At 39.5% G+C, this 17065-nt stretch overlaps 1 protein-coding gene across 3 annotated transcripts in view; it reads left to right on the top strand.

Annotated features, from left to right (window-relative positions):
• Positions 1–16058, top strand: part of phkb (phosphorylase kinase, beta) — a 100034-nt gene extending 83976 nt beyond the window's left edge. For 2 of the 3 annotated variants that reach the window (XM_085436480.1, XM_085436635.1), the window contains 15 exons: positions 1044–1127; positions 1967–2071; positions 2976–3058; positions 3733–3823; positions 5960–6018; positions 6209–6371; positions 6754–6835; positions 7068–7125; positions 7460–7550; positions 11078–11283; positions 11956–12090; positions 12480–12609; positions 13704–13811; positions 13983–14123; positions 14485–16058. In XM_085436480.1, the coding sequence (XP_085292606.1) occupies positions 1044–1127; positions 1967–2071; positions 2976–3058; positions 3733–3823; positions 5960–6018; positions 6209–6371; positions 6754–6835; positions 7068–7125; positions 7460–7550; positions 11078–11283; positions 11956–12090; positions 12480–12609; positions 13704–13811; positions 13983–14123; positions 14485–14622 (1674 nt within the window). In that variant the 3' untranslated portion in view covers positions 14623–16058. Of the gene's footprint in view, positions 1–1043; positions 1128–1966; positions 2072–2975; positions 3059–3732; positions 3824–5959; positions 6019–6208; positions 6372–6753; positions 6836–7067; positions 7126–7459; positions 7551–9807; positions 9899–11077; positions 11284–11955; positions 12091–12479; positions 12610–13703; positions 13812–13982; positions 14124–14484 lie in introns of all 3 variants that reach the window. The other variant, XM_085436554.1, reaches the window with a different exon arrangement.
• The last annotated feature ends 1007 nt before the right edge of the window (positions 16059–17065 follow it).

Here is a 17065-nt window from a genome sequence, read left to right as displayed (position 1 = left end):
CCTGGTTTGTAACACAATCTTCATTCTAAGAAGTTACTGTTTTCATGGGCTAAATACAACTCTTCAAAAAGGCCTTTGTAACATTGAGCCACAACATTAAAACTAGTGATGGGTAAAATAAATAAATTATATACCCACCAACAGCACAATTCTCCTATGGCAGTGGCACTGAACTTTCTCGCAACTTCAAGAACCAAACTGCTCCCAGCAACAGGCAATATTTCCAAAGCCACATCACTCGCTAACTTAATTATTTTTTAGAAAGGCAGATTATGGCAGAGGAATCCTTCAACCAGTCGAGAGCCGGTGCTAATTAGCTAGCTATCTACAACTGATAAAATCTTTTGGTTGCTGTCATGTCAGCCAACAAATCCCAACAGTGTGAAATTGAAGACCAACTGTTATAAAAATTAATCAAAGCTTTGGATAGATTTGCCGCTGTTAACATCATAACTTGTATATGTGTCACGTAACAACAGAGCGATTGACAGGCTTTGCAACTCAGATCACCAAATACGAGAATAAATCATTTTTGGGAACTATCACACCAAAAGATGTTGTTGAGAACTCAGCGTGATGTCAGTGTCTCTTCTCGTGGGCCCCTGCACTGCATTACAACGGTGTTATCAGCTCTCGCTCCCATGGGTATACTTGGGTCCGCTAAGCATGCTGCTGATGGTGGCACGGGGACCTTTCATTATCGCCACGTCTCATAGCTTTACACAGAGCTACTATCAGTAGGTGGTTCTGCCATATGGAGGTAATTTCAGCTTATGAGTTGCAACAACAAAAAATGTCCCAGTGGGACAGACAGATATTGGACCCACGCTTTCATTTAAATGGTGAATAGAACTGTGCTGCATGACATTTTAAATCAAATGTGGTATTTTCAGTCACCAATTTGATCGCAGGGACTGCAGATAAAGATGTAGGTTGTAGCTTATGTGAAATCAGAGAGCAGGAAGATTTTTCCAGAGTTTAGTTTACTGATAAGGTGTTAGTTTATGTCTCTGTATAATGTGTGTGTGTTTGTCTTTCTGCAGGCATACCGTTTCCTTGCCTTCAATAAAAAGCTGGGGTTGAGTGGACGCCCAGAGAGGCCAGTGGGCTGCATTGGGACCTGTAAGGTATTTGAATATGCACACACGTACCCACAGTCATGTAAGTACATCTCAATACATGTGCTTACTGTACATATGTGCTCCATGAGACTTTGCACAGGTCATGGGTGACCACTAACCTAACAAACCTCCCACATATTGATCCACATAAATATTCCAGAGCTTCGCAATATGGCAAAAATTATTCAGCTCCACGAGTGCTTTCCTTCTTTATTCATACACTATGCATCAGTGAACGCTGAGGTTTTGCGTAGTCTCAGGCGTTATTGCATTTTAATGTGCTAAGTTGCTGTCCAGCAGCCTGTGTGCTTTGTCCGGGTATGTGCATGTTGTGTAGCTGTTACATATTAGCATTTCTAATGTCCATGTTTGCGTGGCGTTAATGTTTCTTGCTGGTGTTGTTTGCGGTTTCTTGCAAATGAAGAACATAGTACAACTAAATAAGTTGAGCTATAACAGCCTCCTCAAACAAAAGCATTGCCAAACAAATGAATCATGTCTCCCAACGCATTGCTAAGACAATATAATAATGGAACATTTATGGGGAAGATGGCTGACTGCCAGAGGACATTATCATTATCAGTGTGTGTGCCCCTGTGAAAATCTGTATGTGTGAAAAGGAGCTTTCTACCAGTTGTGTGAATGTGCTGCATCAGTGTGTGTTATCAAGAGTGATTGTGTAACTCCTGTGTGCCCCCTCTGTCTTAGGATTGATGGCATGTTTTATACGCTATCCAGAATAATGTATATGTGGCTTCTTGTGAGCTATCCATCTTCTAATGCAGCTGTTTGTTTGCGTGTGTGTGTGCGCGTGTGTGTGTGCGCGCGTGCTCGTTTCCCTCTAGATTTATCGTATCCTGGGCAAGACGGTGGTGTGTTACCCAATAGTGTTTGATCTAAGTGACTTCTACTTGTCCCAAGATGTTATGCTGCTGATTGATGACATTAAGGTAAGTCAGAGTCACATTATGGAGCTTACCAATGTCACGAGTCCACAACTTACAAGATTATATGTGCTTACACAACTTAAATAACTGAGATATATTCAGCTTGTCAGGTTTAAAGAGTCTGTTTTTCAAAAAAGGCAAGAAATCTGTAATTTAATGTGATTTCTTACTGCTTTCACTTGGCCCAATAGAAAAGGCACACGCTGTCATAGACTGCTTAATGCTAGGACTGATAGTGGCTACAGTTATCACTGGCTTTTCCAGTGATAACTGTTTAGGCTTGATAATAGCTAATCTTCAATAGTTGGTGCAAAGTAGCCTCTTACCACTGAACATTTTTGAATCAGGAGATGTACAAAGTGCAGGTAGCCAAAATATTTAGCACATTCAACTGTTATCATTTGTATACTCAGATCTCTCAGCCATGGTGGTAATTCATGGAAGGTTCAGAACTTGTTGTTCTTTTTTAATTACTTTAAAAATGTCAGACTTTCTGATTATTTCCATATTTCCATAAAAAGACTAATGATATTAATATGGTTGCATACTTTCAGGACTGCTCTATATATGCACTACATACATCAGTGTCTGACACTGATTGCCAGCTAAGAATGGCTTATCAGCATTAATTGGCACCTGCCACTGAAAAACGGTAGGAGCGTATGACTGCAGGAATTGGCATATACCAAGACTGAAATATTAATTAAAGGAAATTATCAGGCAGTCTATACCTAAGTTTCCTATGTGGTCATTAAGCCGCTGTTGTACTTTTTAATATGTAACAACTGTCAAAGAATTTAAACCCAGAGTGAACTTTAGAAATACCACAGATTCAAGCTGAAAGTTGAATCTTTGTACTGGAAGTATGAAATGGTGTCTGTGTGTTTGTGTGTGTCTGTGTGTCCAGAACACCCTGCAGTTCATCAAACAGTGCTGGAAGATGCCAGGGCGTCCTCTCTTCCTCGTTCTCATCCGTGAGGATAACATCAAGTAATATTTACACTCTATAATAGTCCTTTTGTCGTTTTTTTGTGGTCTTCCTGCTGTATGATCGCTTTCTCAAAGCACTCTCCCTTCTCCAATCTCGTCATACATCACTCACTATCTCATCTTCTGTCTAACATCCGACTCAAGCTTGCAACAAAATGTCTTGACAGAGAATTTATTTCGCTTTTTTTCCCCATCAATCATGTTTCTGTTTCTCCTCCTCCCCTCCATTTTTTCCCTTCAGTATGTACTATCTGTCTTTATAGCAGAAAGGTGCTACTGCACATTTGCTTGCTGATTGGGTGATAATGTTTCTCATTTGTATCACTATAACCTGGCTGGTGGGCTGATTACAGTAGTATTGACCGTTATCCAGGGAGCCATATGTTAAATGTGCTACAAACGTTTAAGCAGCCACGCTACAGCATCTGGAATGAGTCAGTGGGCTCTCATAGAAACAATTCAATAGTCTTTAGTTTGCTATTGATTGGGATTATGACCTGTCTAGGGGTCAACAACATACCAGATAAAGCACTGAGTATACTCATTTGATCTGAAGCTTCAGTTGCATACTATTAGTGTGTTTAATACAGATATTATGTCTGGAATAAAATCAGTGATACTTGTGATGAAAGGAGAGAGAGCTTATCACAATATTTTAACTTCTGTCTCATCAGAGGAAGCCGCTTTAACCCAGTCTTGGACATGCTGGCCTCATTCAAGAAGGGCAGCATCGGAGAAGTCAAAGTTCATGTTGACAGACTTCAGGTTTGTGGATCCGATTAATTATGTTTTTGTTTGCAGTGCAAATGTCAAAGATATGCTTTAATCAACACTTAAACAATCAAACTGGTCAACTAAATGAAAAAACCCACACAAAAGTCGAACATGACCTGCAGCACCGAAGCTTTCTACAGTAGTTGGATCCAGTTAGATCAAACAGATTTAATCCTGGCAACTCTCATTGCAAAGCGAGGGCGATTTCTGTCTGTGCCCATTAGAGACTATAGCAGGTAACTGTCTGGTGAATTCACAGTGAGGCCAGTGGGTATCGTGTGTTCTGCATCCTGCACACACTAATCAGGTAGCTTGCTCACCTAAACCTAATGGAGTCTTTCCACTTGAAACCTGAAATGGACTATGTCCACTTGAGGCACTGTGAACAATGACCTGAAATGGTTTTCCAACATGGCCTGGATTTTATGTGTGAAACAGCAAAAGCAATGTGAGGCAAGTTTCTTTGACACTGAGATACTAGCTACTATCTCTCCATCCATCCATTTGCTTCCGCTTATCCTTTTCAGGGTCGCGGGGGTTGCTGGAGCTTATCCCAGCTGGCATAGGGCGAGGAGCGGGGTACACCCTGGACAGGTTGCCAGTCTGTCGTAGGGCTAACATAGCCCTACTATCTAGTTTAATGTAATTGCTTTGACTGCATTTTGTAGTTATTCAAAATAATTCTTGTCAAAATATGAAATGTAACAAAAATAGACAGATACAGCAGCACATCGTAAGCTGACATGATACTGAAACAGGATGGTAGATTTAGTGCTAGACACCAGTGAACATAAAAGGCTATTGCAGTTGATAGCTTGACTTTATTATGATTTTATTTCATAGGATTATATCTGAATACTTAAGAGAGGCCACTGGGCATGTATTTGGTTAGGTTTGGTTCTTCTTATGTGTTGAACACGTTGAATATATTTCATATCATATCATATATTTCTACAACTAGAACCTCTCTTTCTTGTGTGATCATCAGAATGGGTCAATCCTACATTTAACTGATCAATCATGCTCTTAGATTCACATATTCTTACATTTCCAAGCAAGCACAGAATCAATATCACCACTACTTTTCCTCCACTTTTGATTGTTTGCTTATTGTGGGGGCTTTTATAAAAGCAGCCGTAGAGACAGAAGTATACAGGCTGCTCCCTTCTTTTAGCTCAACAGATATTACAAATAAAGGGATATATATAAAGGGATAGAAAAAAGCTGCTTTATTTTGCTGGTGCCTTGTCCATATTATATCTCAATTTGGTGCATCATGGAAATCTTCGTAGGGCTATTCCCAAATTTACAGTTAACCTTAAAGCTAACCTGTAGATCATCCTCAGTTTTAACTGCATGGTTCAAATATGTCTACATTGAATGATTTTGAACACAGTATTCATGATTTCAAAAACCCAGAAAATTAGGCCAAGGTAGAACCAGGATTATTTGCACACTGGTAACTTTGCAAAGTTTATGACAGTTTTCTAACTTAAACTTCACTTCCAGTGTGTTTGTGGTGTTCAGCAGAGACTTCCTCATATGATCCTTTCTTTTTCTTTTTTTGCTTTCAAGTTTTTCCTTCCCTTTGCCTATTTGCCATTCGCAACACAGCTAACTCCTACAGCTTTGAAACATTTGCTCTTCATCATCTCATTGTTATGGGGAGCAGGATGGCTCCTCTCCTACGCCTCTTATTTTTGTTTTGGAGTTAACTTCAGTTGGAATGGCTAATATCACATTTAGACCACAGGAGAAAGGCAAACCGAACTGCACTCCTACACAGCTATGCTTTTAAAATGCTCAAACTTTTATCATCGCATTACCGTGTAAGACACTCACTTGTCACTGCAACAGTACACATTTGTAAAATTTGTAAGCGTGAACTTATTGCACACCTTACTACTCCATTTGTTATCTGGTACAAACTGCATTATTTAAACGGTTGTTTTGTAAACCGAGTCACCCGACAAACTTCCCCTCTGGGATCTACGCAGCTCCTGAGTAGGCTTTTAGAAGTACTTTGTCAGTGCAGTACTGCAGAATCTCTTGAATGCTAAATTCACCAAAAAAAAAAAAGTCACTTGACAATTTCTTTGATGTGCACTGTCCTTATCAATCATTTAGACCCTGATATCTGGGGCATTTGTGGAGCAACTGGACTTCCTGCGTATCAACGAAGCAGAGTAAGAGTCCCTCTAGTGTTTATGCTTCCTTTGACAGATGTCAGTGTTTTTGCCATAATTACTGCATAAATCAAAGTGTCTAAGTGATACCAGCTTTATTTTCATTTACTGCTTTAAATGTGAAAGCAAAGCTGCGGATAACACAAAAAATATAATTTGTCTGTATCTGTATCTGTGTGTGTGTGAACAGGATCCCAGAGTTTAAAAGCTTTGAGGAGCTGGAGCTGCCTAAGCACTCCAAGGTGAAAAGACAAACAAGCACGCCCAACGTCTCCGACCTGGAGCAGCAGCCTGAGATTAATGTGGAGGAGTGGCAGAACAAGTCCACCAATGAGATCATTCAGAAGTTCCATGTGAGTTGTTCAAAAAGTACCCAAAAATAACACATTCTCTTAACTAAAGAGTACTGTGAGTAAAATGGGCAGGGCATAAACTTTTCCTCACTGTTGTCGCTATAGCTGCTAATTAAATGGTAATCTTTTATCCGAACAGCATTACCAAGACTGGCAGAAGCCCCTCCAGCTCTTCCTTCTATGCCATGTCTGACTTAATCAGTGTCGTGCCTGTTGTCACTGATGCATGCTCAGCTTTGTTCCCCCCGGGGTCTTTGCCTCTGCTTTCCCAGAACAGAGCCCTACTGTCAAACAGAAATGATCTTGGCTGAAATGTTTAACTATACTGTTTTTGTATGGAAGGCTCATCATCCCTTTCATCTGAATGTGTATCATTGTAAAGGACTGTGACTGCTTGGCAAGTCAGGCTCAGCTTGCTAGCATCCTTCTGAGGAGAGAAGGATCGGACTTCCTTGCCAAAGATGGTAAGCACTCGCATTGTGAGCTAGAGAGCAACTAAAAGCTGTACTTTCACAAATTAACAGCAAATCTGTTTAAATCGAGGAATTTCCACTTCCCAGTTTTGCCTGACATCATCTAAACTGTTTTCTACCTTAAAAATTGATGCATTCATCAGTTACATCTTATTAATTTAAATACAACTCTATTTCTCTTTGAAGTTTTTTTTAACGTCTGAACGTTTTGTTGTAATTATAGAGAACATGATGGAAGAATTGGAGAGAATCTACAGAAGAGCTGGCAGCCGAAAACTTTGGTCTGATATTCTCACACACACACACACACACGCACTATTAAAATCTGTTCATAGACCTTTTTGCAGCAGTTCAGCCTTCTGTTCCTACATTTCTTTGGATTACATTATATTTGTCCTGATTTGATTTTCGGTTTTTGCCTTTGCTAACATTCTTCGTGTGTGTAATAAAAGAACTTGGAATGGAGTTTGAAAATTGAATGAGATGTGAACTATATGAGGATTTTTCTCTGTACTTTAGCGAGGGTTCTTTTAAGCAGTTGCTTGTATATAGACCTGTTGTGTAATCTTCATAAACACTTCAAAATAACTGTCATTTAATCTGGCTGAACTGTAGGCTGGCAGTGCGCCATGCTGCAGCTATTACCAAGAAGTTTGCCAGCTCTATAGCTCCTCACATCACTACAATTCTGGTGCATGGGAAACAGGTAATGTTCAGGCAGAGATGGAGTCAAGTCCGTGCATGAGTAGCACCGGTTAGTTGGCTAGCTTGCTGTCGAAAAAGCTTTCCTAGAGCTGTGTGAGGTTCAGCCCATCCACACTTTGGATTCTTCTTAGGCAGGTCATTTAGAGGTGTGAAAGAAAACATTAAACTGAATTTGGAGTTCATTCTTTTTTAAACAAGTTCAATAAATATGCATAAAACTTATACAATGCTTACAATATGTGAACATAAGCAGTGGCCACTTAATGCCCCTAGAGTTATCTAGCTATTAGAGATGTGTTTAAAAGAATAAGATTTAGCATCTTAGTGTTATTTAATTGACTAGCAGGTGTTGGAAAAACACGAATAGGCTAATATCTTAGCATATCAAGGAGATAAACGTATTCCTAGTGAAACCACTGGGGTTAGAAATATAGAACATAGCTAACTCTCACACAGTCGTCAGTTTGGATGAGGCAGCTTTGCCAAGCTAGCAGGCGCCTTGACACAGGCTGTACGGGCTTTCTCTCTCCATTAACCATCACAGTGGCTCGCCCTTCACTTCTGCTGTTTTGATATACATATATAATTTATTTTTTAGCATCACATGTTTCTCTAAGGCTGGCTGTATACTGCAAATGAAACAGAATTTGACTTGCAGCCACAGGTCCAATTTATTTGTTTGCTAGATGAAAGTGCTTCATAGCTACTGCGGGAGCTGGCAACACACATAATGTAATATTAGAACAAATGTGGTATAAAATTTGTGGAATACATAACTGAGCCAAATTGACTGCCTTTTTCTGTGTCTGTTGTTAGATCTTGCACAACAGATGCACAGAAGGCATTCAGTAATTTTTGAAATAATATACGGGTCTTCTAAGGCAATGATATGGGTAAATGAAAACATCAAATCAGGGTACAGTGTTTTATGTTGTCAAGAAATCTCTGCATTTCTCTTTTTGATCTTTGTCTATAAAACTGCCAAAATTCCTTTTTGTTTGTGGTGTACTGCTGGCCTGTCTCACAAAAAACTGACCAAATACTACAAATGGTTGTCACAACTTGTGAGCTTTTGTTCCCCTCGGTGTTTTTATTTGATTTTGTATCCAGTTGCCTGAAATGACAACTTTTATTGTATGCTGTTTTTTGTTAATTAATAGGATTTTAGCATAAAGAAATTTGATTATGCTGTCAAGTTAAAAAAAAATTGTCTGCAGGCAGGTTTTCAGCTTGCTGGCAAATGGCATCAATACTCAGTTCAATTTACTTTCTCATTTACCTAACATGGGCCAGGAAGTGAAGCTTGAAATAGGTTCCCCAACAAAGCATCGGTGGATTGACACCACATCATGCCTTCTAAACGTTAAAGCTTTGTTACCTTTTTTATTCATTGTATTCAAGATGTGCCCTTGTATTTCTGCAGGTTTAAGCACTGAATAACTCTACAGATACACACACACACACACACACACACACGCTTTCACACAGAAACACACACAAAAAAGATATTCGCAGCATATAATAAGAGGAGGTTGTGTTTCAGCTGATTATATCCATGCCCCCCATTAATTAAGTATTCCATGTGTTCCCTGCTTCTGTGTTGTGGATGTGTGTCGATAGCAGGCTTGGTTGTGGGCTACCATGTGAAGATTTGTGAACAGTTTGTGTGCTGATTTTTTCCTCATAGGATTCCTGCAGGCCCGAGGAGGCAGTTTGAAGTTTGCGCTGAATCCTGAACAATGCAATCAGAAATTAGTGAACATTAAAATATTTTAGGAGATGACAAACTTTTAGATGTTATTTATAGAGACACATTTTCTAGTCATGTGTTTGACTTTTAGATTTAGATTGGTGATTTATGGTTGGTTTACACAGCTTGTGTATGTATGTGTAGCTGTATATATCTGTATATATGTATGTGTGTGTGTGTGTGTGTGTGTGTGTGTGTGTGTGTGTGTGTGTGTGTGTGTGGGTGGGTGAATTGTGTTGCTTACATTGTTGAAATATACATTGCTGTGCTTGAGAGTCACCATCTACCAGAACCAAATTCCTTGTATGTGTCTGTGCATATACATGGCCAATGAACGCGATTCTGATTCTGATTTAATACTTTAAAGAGTATTTAATCAAATATTGGAAGAATTGCAATGATTATAAATTTATTTTTTTAAACTTTAATTAAATGAGGCTGCAGTCTTAGCTGTTAGTCATTATCTGTCGTGGTGTAAAGAATGTTCTTGTGTCTTTTCGCCCACTAGGTCTGTTGTCCGTCTTGCTGCCAGTCTGTTATCTAAGCTAGTGGACAGCCTTGCCCCCAGTATTACTAGTGTTTTAGTGCATGGCAAGCAGGTAAGTGGACACACAGACTGCAGGGCCTGATTAGTGACAATCCTTTCGGCAAATTATGTCTGAAAAAATGTTGGTGGCATGTTGGGATAATAATTTTAATGTTCACTGATTAGGAAAAAAATTAAAGTTGAAATATTTGGTTTAAAGCTCCTCAAGCTGTCGTCCTGTGGGAATTGCTTAGGCCAGCTGCATGCTCATATCAATCATCACAGCTCGCCTCCATTGTGTGTCCATATAAGCTGTAGTTATAGTAGCGCTGCTGGTGTGACTACCATAGAGTCCTAATCTGCACCGTGTCTAGACACACTCCATATGCCAATTGATATATTGTGACCCGTGAATTTGCCTGATGCCACTCCCTCACGCTGGATGAGTTTCGGCGCATCATTTTCTGTCAAGTGTTATTCAGAGATTAGCCTCCTCTCAAGAGTGTCAGTTATCTTGCCTCATTTTTACCCTTCTGAGCAGTTTTAGGCATTTCATTATGCTCAAGTAGCTCAAGGTGTGAATCTGCATATAGATTGCCTACCGGAGGGAATGCTCCTCTCAACATGATTGGGAAAAGCTGATTTAAAATTTGAGACGCCTGTGTTCCTCTGCTTACAATAACACCTCAGTTGGAAAAAATAAGAGGCACCACCCCATTTAAGTCAATTCTGACTTGAGTTTTGATTAAATTTCTCGTCGTTATTGAAATCCAACAAAGCATTCCCCTTGAATTTAAACTCGGCTGTACTCAAACTTTATTTCCAGCTTGTCTTCTTTGTACTCAGTTCGAATCCATTTAGATGTATAGATGAAAGATACATCTCAGTGCTAGATTTCATCAGCTGAAGACGAGAGTAAAAGCGTGTCCTCTCATCAGTTAGACTGCTGAGGTGTAATTTTCTTGAGATGGCTTCAGAAGAAACAAATACAAAAGTGGAATCTTGAGATCTGTAATTTTTCCTACTCACTTTTATGTGACTCTGAGAGAGGAGGCCAATTTTAGATTGATGGAAAAAGGATACTTGTAAGAATTACACCTTAGAGAAGTACTGCGCTCATGCTCGCCTCTGCACATACACACTTTTGCAGATTTGCCGGACTGCAAAACTTTCTAACCAACGTGATGTTTGCTGTCTGTGTGTGTCTGTGTGTACATATGTATGTGTCTGTGGTGTTTCCTGTGATTACCAGGTGACCCTTGGTCTATTTGGACACGAGGAAGAGGTGATCTCTAACCCACTGTCTCCAGGGGTGATCCAGGGCATCATCTACAGCAAATGCTCCCCTTATGGTGGGGAGCGGGAGGCTGTTCTGCAGCAAGAGATGGTCATCCACATCGGATGCATTATCTCCAACAACCCTGAGCTGTTCAGTGGCATGATCAAGATCAGAGTCGGGTAACCCAAGTGTATTTAGTGAAGCTAGATGAATTTGAGCAGGATGGGGCAGCTGTAATTCTTCCCTCCCTGCTGTTCATTCTAGTACAAACTATAGAAAGAAGCCCTCATGTTAGCTAATCAAAGCAGTAATAGCAGCACAAGGTGACACGTTTGATCAAGAAATTACTTAATATTAGTTATTTTTGGACATATCCATTCTTTCTCAGACCAAGGCTGTGACATATAAAAACTTTACAAAAACACTGGAGAGCACAAGAAGGTGGCATTGTAAATAAGTTAAGCAAGCTGTAAAAAATGGCTTCTCACAAGGGGCACAGTCAGAAATTATGCGTTGTTTTCCAGCTCATTAAAATGAAAAAGCACATGTACCTGTGGCAGATTTGACTTCATCCTTGTTTTGTTTGTTTTTTTAAACCTTTGAATTATCTGCATCCTGTGTGTGAGCATGAATAAAACCCTGTGAAGGTGTAATCACAGCAGACTAAAAAGGCAGTTTTTTACCTGTGCACTTGACTATTGTCTGCAGTTACACTAAACAGTGATGGATTAGAACTTATTTTATCAGTTATATATGTGTGAATTTATCCCTAAGTGATCATATTGATGTGAGCTGTGCAGGGCTCAGTGCCACCATTGATAACAGCACATGTGTATTATGTGGACTTCCAGATGGATTGTCCAGGCTATGAAACATGAACTGAAGATCGTGGCAGGAGACATGCCACCCCAGGACATCTACCAGCTCTCCCCCAGCGACATCAAGCAGCTTCTGCTGGACGTGCTGCAGCCGCAGCACACTGGCAGGTATTCTCTCTCTTTCACTCACACACGAACACGCATCGTACAAACACACATTATCGCACTTTATCAAGAGCGTTATCCGTGCTTTCTCCTTACATTAACTCACAGATCTGCCTTTGAAGATGCTGTGTCTTTATCTTAATGCCTCTACTTTTTGTATAATCTTTTTGACTTTAATTATTTTATCTTCTTTCTTGTCTACATTCATATCTTATTATCTGCGGCTGCCACAACCCAATTTCCCCTTGGCAATTATGAAAATCTTATCTTATCTCATCTGATCTAATACACACCAGCTCACAGACAATTTTCCTTTGGCACAAAGGCTGGCATCCTCATATTTTGCCTGTTACTAAGATGTGTTCAGCAGTTTCTTCCTCGTTTCGCCTCAGGTCTTGGCTGAACAAGCGTCAGATCGATGGCTCTCTGAACAGGACCCCTTTGGGCTTTTATGATCGTGTGTGGCAGATCCTGGAGAGGACCCCAAATGGTATTGTGGTAGCTGGGAACCACCTACCACAGGTACCCGCCTACCCCCACTTTGCTGCTAGATAATTACTCTGACCCATGCTGATTAATGATGACACTGTGTGTTGTGTGCTGTAAAAGAATCACTTTTTTTTAATCTGTGTGGAAAATTTCTGTAGGCCAGAAATTCTTTTTTGGTAAATCATTAATATGTTTGCATATGCAGGCATGACTCCCATGAAGAAATACAGAATAAGTACTTGTGCATAAGCCTTTTAATGAAACCCTTAATTGACTAAACCAACTTTAACTGTTGGTAAAGTAACTACTTTTAAAGTCTCGATAATGCTCATATGACCGCCACATGGATAGTTGCTCTGCTAAAATGTGGAAACACTGGAAATGAAGATGGCTTTCTGCACAAATGTTCTGCTTGACATGTAGTAGTTAGTAGTTTTTACTCCATTTGTGAAAATGTGCCTTGCCTCCTAACAGGCTTCACTGCAGGTTATAGCCCTTTGGCTCCACTGTGGCCTGAAATCTAAAGCACGTAGACACCACCACATATGGAGTTTGCTCCCCTGAGATGCATTGACAGACATTTTATGGCAGGCATTTTATTGCAGCCACCTTTAGCTGCTGCTTGTTTGGGAGTAAAGACCTGTAAAGTCTGTACACAAGCAGAATCCATGCAGTTCGCATGCATACTTTACGAAATGTGAATTAGCACTAATATCAGTAATTATGGACTAGAACCTTCATAAATATGGTGATGTCTGGACTTCTGGAGTCATTCACCGATTTTCTGTGAAGAATTATTTATAACTGCTGGTTGTTTGGTCAGTAGATTCAGTTAGTGTGACTTGATTAGCTATTTCTGCTCACAGTGTTTTAACATTATTTAAAATACAACAGGTTCATGTTATTGTGAAGTGTTTCTAGCTTAATTTGTTGAAATACATGGAAGAGTAAAGCTTTAACAAGCAACACAAACTTTTTTGATGTCTACAGTAGGTCTCATGTATACTGTAGCACTGCAGCATGACCATATTTTGCTGGTCGCAAACATGCAAAGACATGTTCCATTACATTTTTTTTCTCCCATTAATCACATTTATCTCATCTCCTATATCCTCATCTCTTTGCAGCAACCCACGTTGTCTGACATGACCATGTATGAGATGAATTTCTCCCTGCTGGTGGAGGACACGCTGAAGAACATTGTTCTGCCCGAGTACAGACAAATCATAGTGGAGGTAAACAGGCCCGTTCATCAGCACCAACAAATAGAATCAAAGTATTGAAGGATTTTACTCATCCTGGTATCGACTGTTCCTGTGGTTTACAATGATTAGATTTCAGTAATTTTGAGACTGTCTTCATTGTTATTAATATTAACGTCTTGCCCTCGCTCCGGTTGCCCATAGTTGCTGATGGTGGTGTCCATAGTTCTGGAGAGGAACCCGGAGTTGGAATTCAGTGAAAAGGTGGATCTGGACAATCTGGTGAAGGAAGCCTTCACGGATTTCCAGAGAGATCGCAGCCGCTTTGAAGGAATGGAGAAACAGGTAATGTGTCTCAACCTTAGGGTGACCTGTAATATACACTTTCTTTTTCCTCTTTAAACGTGACCTTAGTGTCTACCACAAAATTGTAACATCACCTTCTTAAATTGATCCTCTAAAATCTTTTATCTTCTGTTCCAGTTATATTAAGGTGGGTTCAATTTAATTAAATTGTTGAAGGGTTAACACTGACATTTTCCAATTCATTAGAGTCTTATTACATTTGTCAGATTTAATCCTGTTGATTTTTTTCCTCCTTTATTGCATCTAATTCATGAACAGCCTCTTCGTACTTGCAGCTCGTTGGTTTAGGTACTTTTTAAAGACATATTTTATCATCTGACCCTGACTTTACTTGTCCCAGGATGACATGGAGGAATTCTACAACACACCACCAGTGGGAAAGAGAGGCACCTCCAGCTACTTGACCAAGGCTGTTGTGATCCAGTTGCTGCAGGGGGATGTTAAGCCCTGCAAGGATGACCCATGCACTGTTAGTTAAATTATACCAGTTGAAAACAGTGGACTGTCCCCCATTCTTGATATGCATTATAATGCATTATATGCATAACTTCAGTCTTCAGCAGTACCACTTTAGCAAGCTATTTTTTTCAGAGATTAGCATGTCTGCAGTTTGCTCAAGGAAATAAAAATAGCTATAAAAATAAAATTGTAATCATTAGGGATAATTCTAAAGTAGATCATGTGTTCACTTTGTTTTAGCGATACAAATTTGTGTGTTACTTGTCCAGAACAGAAGTGTTTATCCAGAGATTATTTATCTTATATCTTTACATTTTACTCATAACTAGCTAATGTCACCACACAACTAGCTAGCTCTTTTTCCCTGCTATCTGAATGTTTTTGATTAGCATATCTGCACTTTGTTTTGCAATTCATATACTGTACATCCAGGAGACTTAGCTTAACTCAGCATCTACATTCTGGTCTGCAAGAGAGAAATTGTTTATCACAAAGCTTGAACTGTTTGTTGAACTATTGCTTTATGATTTTTGTTGTTGGTGCTGAGAAATTGGTTTTAAATTCTCTGCATTCTAGCTGTCAGCTATGTCAGAAATTATACTTCAGTGAGCTGTGCTAAGTAACAGCTGTGCAATACATTGTAGGTCACCAGCAATAACTTGTAGATGTTACATAGAAGTTTCAAGGTCATACTATATCAGGAGAAAGGTGGTTCTTACACTGGTGAATTTGATTCCCTGGACATCATGTGACTTATCATGCAAAGCAGAGGGCAGTAACTTCTGTCTTTATTTCATATATGGTTCATCCAAAATGTAGCAGTCTCAATCAAAATGCAGCATGGCCTTGTTAACAGGCTGGCTCTGGCTCTTTGGCATTAGAAACACATTAGAAATGTGTGCACACATTCTAAAATGTCTTTCTTTTTAATTTAGTGAATTACATAAAATTTAGAAATGTAGAATTCAAAATACGAACAAAGTTAGGTGTTTGCTGTACTCTTAAAGGAACTCTGTGTCCTCTTATTTTTGTGCATGCAGAGAATACGCATGACAATAGGTACTGTTAGCATAACAATTGTGAGGGTTTCTCTCAGTATTACAGGTCACAAAACAGAGCTTTTGCGAGGCCTTTTTTCTCCACAATAGTCCTCTTTTTGACAATGAGTACTGCTCATCCAAAGTCTGGGGACTGAGCCTCCCTAAGAAACTGATGTTTTGTTAAACGTGGGAAACAGAAAAGATTTCTGCCATCCTTAACTAGAAATGATAAGGCTCCCTTTGACTTATTTTAAAGCGTGCCTCTTTGAATATCATCACTGTGATGAATCTGCCCAACCTCGTCATGGTCTGTTTGAGTGTGTCAGTGTGTGTTCTTTTCCTCTGTCATTCAAAAGGAGTATTTTTAACTCCAAACTGTGGTTTGAAAGAATAAAGTTATCACAAAAACTACAAACATTTTTCTCTCTGTGACTTCCTGTTGTGAATTGTGCTTGTGAATGAGTAAAGAGGCCAAATGTCACTTCCAACCCCTTTGATTCTAAATATATAATTACGTTACATGAAGCTAAAATCTCATGTTTCTTATAAAACTGCAGCAGAAATGGAGTGTAACTGATATCCCCGAGGGGGTGTGTTTGGCATTGTGCTGCATCCTACCAGTTACACCCCCTCATGTTGACTGAACCCCTTATCAATCTGCATCTCAGCACTGAGTCTGCGTGAGCTGCTGTCTTGCAACACTGACTGACAGGCAGACAGGGTGGAAAAAGCCAGAGAAGATAAATGAGCTCTGCCTCATACTCGATATATTCAAGTCGACTCTGGTGAGAAGAGCTTTTGCCTGTCTTGTTGAATGAATGTTTTCCACATCGAGGCAAATCCAAAAGGAATCCCTAAGCATTAATTTAAACAAGTAACCTCAAGAAGGCTTTTCATTTCTTCCCAATTAGTTAAACACTTTGGGATGTATGATAAAGAGCCGTGCTTTCATTGAGAAAGGAGCTCTGCTTTCAAACACCAGGGAACGCCACTCATAAATAGATTACCATTCAGGCATTATGTCCTATTTTCTCATGGCCTGAATCATAAATAAGATGATATTGAGAAAAAAAAGCCTTTCTTGTATTGAAAACTAAATCATATTAGAGAGCATTGAGATGCAGCTCAGTAATATTGTACAGATGTACCGCTGAAGTCTCAAACTGATGCACCATCGGTCCACTAGAATGCAGCAGAGTCTAAGAAATGCAATTCATATAGTTTCAGTTATATTTCAAAGGTGTAACTTTCTTACCAACTTACCAAAGTAATGTCAAAATATATTAATGATCCAAACAAGTCCATGAAGCAAGGAGCTGTTATGCAGCACTTTGTTTTACATTATATTTAATATTAATTTGTGTTTTCAAATCACATTGTGGACTCCATTAAATGTCTCCTACATAAAAACCTTTGAATCAA

Source organism: Copadichromis virginalis, linkage group LG1 (genome assembly GCF_057382275.1).
Source record: "Copadichromis virginalis isolate Kocher_CV1m ecotype Utaka linkage group LG1, C_Virginalis_male_GT1.1, whole genome shotgun sequence".
In the NCBI taxonomy this organism is placed as follows: Eukaryota; Metazoa; Chordata; class Actinopteri; order Cichliformes; family Cichlidae; genus Copadichromis; species Copadichromis virginalis.
Note: the sequence above shows the minus strand (reverse complement) of the source record. Positions and strands in the feature narration are given on the sequence as shown.